The sequence below is a fragment of the Carassius auratus genome, chromosome 8 (genome assembly GCF_003368295.1).
Source record: "Carassius auratus strain Wakin chromosome 8, ASM336829v1, whole genome shotgun sequence".
NCBI lineage: Eukaryota > Metazoa > Chordata > Actinopteri > Cypriniformes > Cyprinidae > Carassius > Carassius auratus.
Window position 1 is genome coordinate 20016631 of NC_039250.1, and position 9397 is coordinate 20026027.

The 9397-nt window shown below is 37.9% G+C and overlaps 1 protein-coding gene across 1 annotated transcript; it reads left to right on the plus strand.

The window, feature by feature from the left end:
• The first annotated feature begins 222 nt into the window (after positions 1-222).
• On the plus strand, positions 223-5672 carry LOC113107532 (tubulin alpha-8 chain-like). The gene is made up of 5 exons (XM_026270120.1): positions 223-365; positions 2524-2746; positions 2985-3133; positions 4286-4966; positions 5066-5672. The coding sequence occupies exons 1-5, from the start codon at positions 363-365 to the stop codon at positions 5357-5359; spliced, it is 1350 nt and encodes a 449-aa protein (XP_026125905.1). The 5' UTR covers positions 223-362; the 3' UTR covers positions 5360-5672.
• The last annotated feature ends 3725 nt before the right edge of the window (positions 5673-9397 follow it).

Here is a 9397-nt window from a genome sequence, read left to right on the forward strand (position 1 = left end):
CTTAGGAAACCTCCCCTTTTGTGAATGTGAAGAAGGAAAATGCAGAGAGACGTTCGCTCTCGACTCGAGAACGGTGTTGCAATACTTTCAAATATAAAGACGAGAGTTTGGTTACACCAATCGTATGGCGAGGAGGGTGCGTGTTTCCTACGCTGACCAATCGCGCTTCGCGGCGGGCGGTGTTTGTTCACGCGCTTATATAGACGGAAGCGCGCACTTTGGACCCCTCATTGCTGTGTTGGCGGAGATACGTTACGCGTCTGCAGTCAACGGAGCTCAAAAACTACTTTTCTTTGCTAATTTGCACGGAATTACTTTTCAACGTTTTCTTTAAAACTTGATTCCACGAAACCTAAGGCAAAATGGTAAGTGCGATTACAGTTTTAAAAATGTATTCTTTATAGCTTTAATAATAAAAAGTCAAATGTGGTCTTTCCCACCAAAACGAGTTATTTTTGAAGTTGCGCATTATTTAACTGTTTAATTTATTAGTCGTGTGGCTGTTGTTTAAACATCTTAAAGGGCCAATTGACTTAAATGTAACCGTACTGTCATTCAGTATGACTTTTGCTATTCCTTGGACCACAAAATTTCATTTTGTAAAGACTTACGTTAGCTTACATCCTTCATTCACGTTCAAAAGATGCGACCTTTCGTCTCTTCCGTGTATTCGTTTTCGCGTGAAATAATTCGTGTGCGCCATGCAGAAAGTACGACACACTTTGAAAGCGATTTTTCCCCCCCCGGCCGGTATTATATGGTTTGATCGTAATATGATATAACTCAGAAGCTGGCGCGAGGAATTCGTGGGATCCCACCGCAGAAGGCCGTTCACGCGCACGGTCCGGTAAGAGCGCGAGGCTGGGGGATGGGAGTCTGCTGACTGTTTTCCCCCCAACTTCTACAGAATTTTCCCCCTCAAGATACACTTGGAGCGGTCATTCATTTAAAGTACCGTACCGTTACTCGTTTTGGTCGTCGCTTTGATGTTGGTGGGTGAATAATAATTCTCTTGTATCTCTATTACGCCACAACTCAGGTTACTGGCTCCTTCCTGTCGCCCATTTTGCGATAAAGCCCGAGAGATCAGAGAACACGCACTCTCGAGTCACTTTACTACTTTTAACCTTAACCTGAAAGATCTTGTGCTTGTTTCACAAACATTCTTATCTGGATGTGCTTGAGATACCAACTTTTCACCTGGACACTTTAAGGATATAGTTCACCCAATATTTATAATTCTGTCCTTTGTTCAAAACCTGTTGCATTTTTACGCAAATGGGGATCTTAGGCAAAATTGACAAGTTTCAGTCATCTTGCAAGTAATTGATTCCTTTCCCCCTCTATATAAAGGAATTGAATGGTGACTGATTTTAATTTAATTTTTTTTGTTCAACTGAAGAAAGTCACGCAGGTATGGAGCATTCTCGAAACATTATTTTAACACGACGAAGGGACATGCATTGTGCAAATAATTTCTGAGAGATTCAGGAAGTACATATTTACCGGATATAAGTGTTCAGACCAGACCTAATAATGATTAATTCAATGTAAGAATGTCCTCCGTTTTCCAGGTTTGGTTTCTTCGGACACAAATATTTGAGATCAGGTTTTAAATAATAATAAATAAATAAAAAACATACCGTATGTAAAAAAAAATAAAATAAAAATAATAATAATTAGGGGGAAAATTAATCCTACATTTAAAAAATAAAAGTTTGCTTGTGGCTAAATATTAAAAAGTTGATGGATTTAAACGTCGTTTAATGACGCTGCAAAGTGAAACATCACCAGGCTGTTTGCGCCCTCTGCAGGTTTGTTTTAATACATAATGTGCTGAAGTTGGTTATGTGTTCATATTATGTATAGGCAATATTACACTTGTATTTTTACTGTTGTTCAATACAATCATGTAATTTCCTGGTTTTGATATTTTATTTGAACCAACTATTATAGCCTCATCGTTAGTTTATATAAATAGTCATACTAAAGCCTGGTTTTCACCCAGGTCTATTTGTTACAAAAAATATCAGATTATTCATTATCAAAATAATCAGAAGATTACTTGATTACCAAAATAATAATTAGTTACAGCCCTAGATTAATACAAATATTTTGAAATACAACTGCATTGTTTAACTTTTTGTAATTAAAGGAAAAATATCTTGTAATTTGTACATTTCTTAAAAATAGTATTAAAATATCGTCACGTTTAAATAAACCAAGTATCTGCATTTTGTCTCATCTCGTGGATTGTCACACCCCAGTGTCGATAAGTGGTGATATAGCTTTTAATTTTCCAAGTGTATGATACAGCTTTCGTTCTTTAGTTTCGGTCAACCATATATTAATGAAAAAAAGAAAATCGGTTTGAATAAAGACAGCAATTACTTTGCCACAGTAGCCTTTCAAATGTTAAAATTGCCGCAGTCATTTCTTGCTTTGGATGTGTTGGCCCGGCCCCAGAAAAAAGTTCAGGATCAGGGATTTCTGCTTTAACCCCTGCTCTTTTTCCTTGTGCAGCGTGAGTGCATCTCCATACATGTGGGCCAGGCCGGAGTACAGATTGGCAATGCATGCTGGGAGTTGTATTGCCTGGAGCATGGCATCCAGCCTGATGGCAATATGCCGAGTGATAAGGTCATTAGTAAAAGAGACGACTCCTTCAGCACTTTCTTCAGTGAGACTGGCTCTGGGAAGCATGTGCCACGATCGGTGTTTGTGGATCTGGAGCCTTCAGTCATTGGTGGGGGATTATTATTATTTTTTCTTTGTTGGTTTAATAAATGATTCCAATTAAACGATCAATCATCATAAAACTAAGCTTGTAGCAAATCTTTGATTTATGACACCTGAAATGTTAAAATTAATATGTGCATTATGTCCAACATCCAGAGTACCGTAGTTTCAAAATGTGTAAATCGCTGGTTTTGTTTTAAAGAGCTGGATTTCAAAAATAAATGTTAATCGTATTTTTGTTTCAGATGAGGTCAGGACTGGGACCTACAGACAGCTGTTTCACCCAGAGCAGCTCATCTCTGGGAAAGAAGACGCAGCAAACAATTACGCCCGCGGCCATTACACCGTTGGCAAGGAAATCATTGATATAGTGCTGGAGCGTGTCCGGAAACTGGTATGAATTATGATTGAGTTACAGAGAAATGCAAAGTAGAGACGTACTAATAAGACGATAAAAGTGTTCATGTTATGGCCATTATTTTTCTTTTTTTGTTAAAAGTAACAAACAAATAAAAATTAATATTTTAAAATGCTACTAGTGATTTTTGGCTGTCACAACTTTTTGTACAGTATGAACAAATTGATATTTTAAGCTTCACTAATACATTAAATTTTAGTTAATTTTAATATTTATATTTAAATACGTAATTTAAAAAAAAAAAGTTTTAGATGATAGTAATGATAATCTGAATTAGGGGTGTGCGATATGACAATGTTTGATCATGGACTTTAAAGAAAAGTCTTCAAGATCCGCTTTTGAAGAAATATCGTAGTATTGTGCTCAGGGTTGGGCCGATAGACAATGCCATCATCCATCGCCGAGACAGGGCTAGCAAAACTTCAAAATCCCTAGTAGCGCTTCGGGCAGGTACTCTTCAAATTTTGGTAGCCCCAAAATTTAACTAGCCCCCCTGACTGACCATAAACCGTTAGAAATTCTCTGCCACGAGGTGGCGCTTTAGGAGCTCTGAATTTATTCAGTGACATCATTGCCTTTTGAAGTTTAATCCGGCCACATCGCGACTCTTTTTGTCTTGTTATTACCCTCCACAACTGTAAGACCTCTTGAAATAATTAAAACATTTCTTATAGTATTTAACTTATTTAAAACTTTTAATGGCCTAAAGTTTGAAACAAATGACTATAGAAGTTAAGGAGATGGAAGGATTATATATATATTTAAAATGTTTAATTGCTATTAATTTATTAAATTATTGATTTTGTGCATTGTTATACATCGAACTAATAATGCATTCAAAAGTTGTGTACTGTGCACTTTTTTTCATCTAAAAGTACTGGTATATGAACCAAAGTGTAATAATTGGTTTGCAAACGAGCTGATACAATATGATATGTGGGGTATTTTGGGCTACACCCAAAGCATGCACACTAAAAAGCCCGTCAAACCGCACCTTAAGTAAATAGTCTTTTGTGCTAATATTGTCAAAACTTTTAAAAATCTTGTTCCACAATGTAGTTTCTAAATTTTAAAATTTTGCCGTTTAGACAATACATCTGATAACATGAGTTTGTTTTTGTTTTATAGACAGACCAGTGCACTGGTCTCCAGGGTTTCCTTATTTTCCACAGTTTTGGTGGAGGCACTGGCTCTGGTTTCACCTCCCTGCTGATGGAACGTCTCTCAGTTGACTACGGCAAGAAGTCCAAGCTCGAGTTTGCCATCTATCCTGCTCCTCAGGTCTCCACTGCTGTGGTTGAGCCATACAACTCCATCCTAACCACCCACACCACCCTAGAGCACTCTGACTGTGCCTTCATGGTAGATAACGAGGCTATCTACGACATCTGCCGCAGAAATCTCGACATCGAGCGTCCCTCCTACACCAATCTCAACCGTCTCATCGGCCAGATTGTGTCCTCCATTACCGCTTCCCTGCGCTTTGATGGTGCCCTTAATGTTGATCTGACCGAGTTCCAGACCAACTTGGTGCCATATCCCAGAATCCACTTCCCCCTGGTCACATACTCTCCCATCATCTCTGCTGAAAAGGCTTACCATGAGCAGCTGTCTGTGTCTGAGATCACCAGCGCCTGCTTTGAGCCATCTAATCAGATGGTGAAGTGTGACCCCCGGCATGGGAAGTACATGGCCTGCTGTATGCTGTATCGTGGTGATGTCGTTCCCAAAGATGTGAATGCTGCTATTGCCAACATTAAGACCAAACGCTCCATCCAGTTTGTGGACTGGTGCCCAACTGGATTCAAGGTGGGAGAGATTGACAAGACTATATATTAAATGGTCTTTTTTCACACTTCATTAAATTTAATGTCATCTCTTTTTTTTTTTTCTTTTTTTTTTTTACAGGTTGGCATCAATTACCAGCCACCTACAGTGGTCCCCGGTGGAGACTTGGCCAAGGTACAGAGAGCTGTGTGCATGCTGAGCAACACCACTGCTATTGCCGAGGCCTGGGCCCGTCTGGACCACAAGTTTGATCTGATGTACGCCAAGCGTGCCTTCGTTCACTGGTATGTCGGAGAAGGAATGGAAGAGGGAGAGTTCTCCGAGGCCAGAGAGGATCTTGCTGCACTGGAGAAAGATTATGAGGAGGTTGGCACGGAGTCTGTGGAGGATGAAGAGGAGGGAGAGGAGTATTAAAGATACTTTAAGAGGCTGATCTGACACCAGTTTACAGTCAAGAAGAGAAACTGGTGATACTTCAGCACTTATAGCAGTATTTGCCTCTCCATTGCCAAGCTGCTTTATGAATACCCAATGATGGGTAACAAAGCCCTGATGTGTGTTTATAAATGTTGTTTTGTTCTTTTCTATACCTCTTTTGTCTTATTTCAAAGAAACAAGTTGCCAAAGGCATTTCTGTCTGTGAACACTTTTTGTAAGCTGTCTTTGTCTCTCACACATGCTGTAAGTGACTGATACAGTTTAAAAATAAACTTGTCATGTGTCTTGATTGTGTATTAATTCCCAAGAATGCATGAATTGATTAGTGATGTGAAGCTTTAGTCTTCATGATGCTTGACGTTGCATTGCCACTGGCATGTAGCTAGCACAGCACAGCATGCGTTCAATCCATTCCTATGGAAGTTGAACTTAAAGGGGTTATATGATGCATTTTAAAATTGTCCTTTCTCTTTGGGGTGTTACAAGCTCTTGGTGCAAGAAGAAGATCTGTAAAGTTGCAAAGACTAAAGTCTCAAAGCCAAAGCGATATTCTTTATAAAAGTTAAGTCAACCACACAATCCTAAAACGGCCCATTCTAACACGCCCTTACATCTCTATATCTGGATGTGGGAAGATTTGCATAATGCCACCCAAATGTTCATACACAGAGAGACATAACATTGTATTTGGAGATGCTGTGTTTCATTGTAAAAAGCAACACTACTTTGTTTGGCCTTCCAAAAGACCAATCCCACACATTTCCGTTGAGTTTATGAATGCAAGGACCAATCAGAGGCGTTCAGATGAGCCGTCACTGCGCATGCTGGCTAACTTAATTCTCTTATCAGAAACAAATTGAAGATGTAAGATATAACTAACGGTGTAAACCGCTTTAGATATTACCTGAGTTTCTGAGAGTGATCCCGCTGGACTCGAGTGAAAATGTTCTATGCTCTCTTTTTGTATAATGAAAGATCTTATAGGCTTATTATTAATTTACAATGGTTTTTATTAAGTTAAAATTACAAATCCGTCATTTTGAAAAAATATCTGGTACTTAAGTAAAAAGTAGATGGACTAAAAATAGATTACACTATTAGACTACTTTGCCCTTCACACATAGATAAACTGACAATCTATAAAGGTACACCTATTTGAGAATTGAGATATTTCATAATTTATTTTGGGAACAATATGAATTTTTTTAAATAACCCCTGCTGGAAAAAAAAAATGGACACCATTACAAAATTTGTAATGGTTTTACTGGTTATAGTGAGAGTTGTATTGGATTTACTGGAAACTAATGGATCCTGTAGTTCTCTACTGGTAATTGGTTGCCTCCTATTGGTGGCTTGTTAAAACACTACAGAAAACCATTTTTTCATGATTAAATGTTGATTGTGGAAGCCATTCAAACCTTCATTTTGTTTTTCAGTAGGAACATAAGCCTATATCAGTTATACAGTAATATTGTGGCTGCTATGTGTCACATGACAAGCATGAGAGCCCCCCCCCCTCCCCCTTTACTTGTGCACCTCAAAAACGATGACACTGACACTAAAATACAAAATGATTTATCAAATACATGAAACATTATGAAATGTTATAGATTACTTCTAGAGATTGCAGTGATATGTGGCATGATTAAAAATGACAATGAATAATACTTAAACTAGGTTGAGATTAATTTGAAAATTGTTCCCCCTAAAAGCACAAGTGGCCCCTGCCTGGACCCCACAGTTTTTGTGGTCTAGAACTGCCCCCGCATCACACCACAGCTGTAATCTGAAGCAAAAATGAAGCCCTTAACATGTAGGCCTACCGTATGACCACACAATTTGTAAAATTGTCATGTTACTATTTGAAAATCTAACTTTCAATTTAAAACCTATTACAGAGGTTTGCATACTTAAGATAAAGAAAGAGGGTACTAAAGATCCAAACAGTAAAGTTTTGTGTTGGTAGTAAACAGTATGTGAGATAAGGAGACTTGTATTTGGCTTATTCAGTACTCAAATGTTATACCTACATTGGAATACTGCAAAAAGGTTACTATACCACTCTTCCCTATTAGTCAAACAATTTATTGTGTTTATATAGGCAATTTATTATTTTGACAGCAATGTTAACCAAAGTTGCCCCATGTATCATCAGCCTAAAACTCTTATCGTTAGATGAAAGTGTTAAACTAGTCAAAATAATCAATGGAGGAGGGGTATTTTTTTTCTGATTCTGTGCAAGAGGGTGTTCTTTTTCTGGTCCAGGTTCAGTAGCTCGTTTTTTCCAGGCCCAGGAAAGATTATGTAAGCACATCAAAAGTAAAATGTATCTTTACTTACAAAATACCATTTACAACGATTCTTTACAATTCTGTGCAAAACATTTCATAAAAGCAAAATGGTTTATTAATTTATGCAATCAGTTTTCACTCCAAAAGAACAAAAACAAGGCTTTAAAACCACATTGTTTTTAATTCATAGCATGCAAAAATCTGAAGACAAGGTTGCTTTGAATGGCAGGCAATTGAAACTGTAATTTGATCATCTACCAGCAGGGGCTAAGTGGCCCATGCTTCAAACAATTAAATCAGAATCAGAATCAGAATCAGAATCAGAAAGAGCTTTATTGCCAAGTATGTTTGCGCATACAAGGAATTTGTTTTAGTGACATAAGCTTCCAGTACACAGAGACACCAAAAAATTAGGCAAATAAATAAGTGTATAAACAATTGTGCTATAAATGATAATGGAATAGGATTGAATAAGATGCAGGGATGTACTAGGATGGAGGGGTAACAAATAAATATAAGGATATTGCACTTTTGTTAAAGTGAGACTAAAGTGAGGTCTCAGGATTTGCAGCTTTTGGCTCAGACCTTGTTACTAACAATGGCCACAACATTCCGTTTCCTCCCGCTGAAAACCAATCCTCAAGCACTTACATTTTATGACCGCATAACTATAATATATTTTTTAACTGGGAGACCCAACAAAGTTAATATTTATTTTTTAACCAGGTGTACCTGTTAAAATATTTGGTGTGACCTCAAGATATATATTTTAACACATTGCCCATTCTAGATTATTAAAAAGGGTAAAATATATTTATTATTAAGTTATATATATATATTCTGATCTAAATGATGGTCAACCTGCAATACAATAATTGTGTTTTTTCACCTCAACTATTTTTGTAGACATTTTTGCCCTCCCACATCAAAATACCTTAAGTAAAAATAAATTAAACTAATGTACACCATTGATCATTTTAATGACTTTGCGATGAAAGCACCATGATCCAAACTTAAAGGGGGCAGCTGTGGCCTAATGGTTAGAGAGCCGGACTAGTTACCACAAGGTCACTGGTTCAAGTCTCGGTGCTGGCAGGAGTTGTAGGTGGGAGGGAGTTAATGAACAGTGTTATCTTCAACCCTCAATACCCATGAATGAAGTGCCCTTGAGCAAGGCACTGAACCCCCAGTAGCTCCCCGGGTGCTGGATATATAGCTGCCCACTGCTCTGGATGTGTGTTCACTTCTCACTGCGGTGTGTTCACTTGGATGGGTTAAATGCAGAGCACCAATTCCAAATATGGGTAACCATACTTGGCAAATGTCACGACTTTCAAATGCAATAGGACTACTATTTTTCCTGGAGTTTTTTCAAATAAAACAAAGACTTCCTTCCATTCCACTTCAACATGTCCATTCATGTTAATCTACAATAAACTTTCTGAATCTCAGTCTCATACATGGCCTTGTTATTTATATATTGAAATATAGCATTTATTACAACGTTAGTTTAACATTTAAGTGAGATGCTACTAGATTTGCCTTTATTTCAAAACACAAAAGTAGACCAACTTGCTATTTAAAGCGCTTTACTACAACGCCCCCTCCCCCGTGCAATTCGTCACACTCTATACGCAAGTCGTCCAATCAGCAGCCGAAGTGAGTATATTTAAAGAAGAAGTCCCGGCCACTATCAGCTGTCACCTGAAGGTATCCATACGC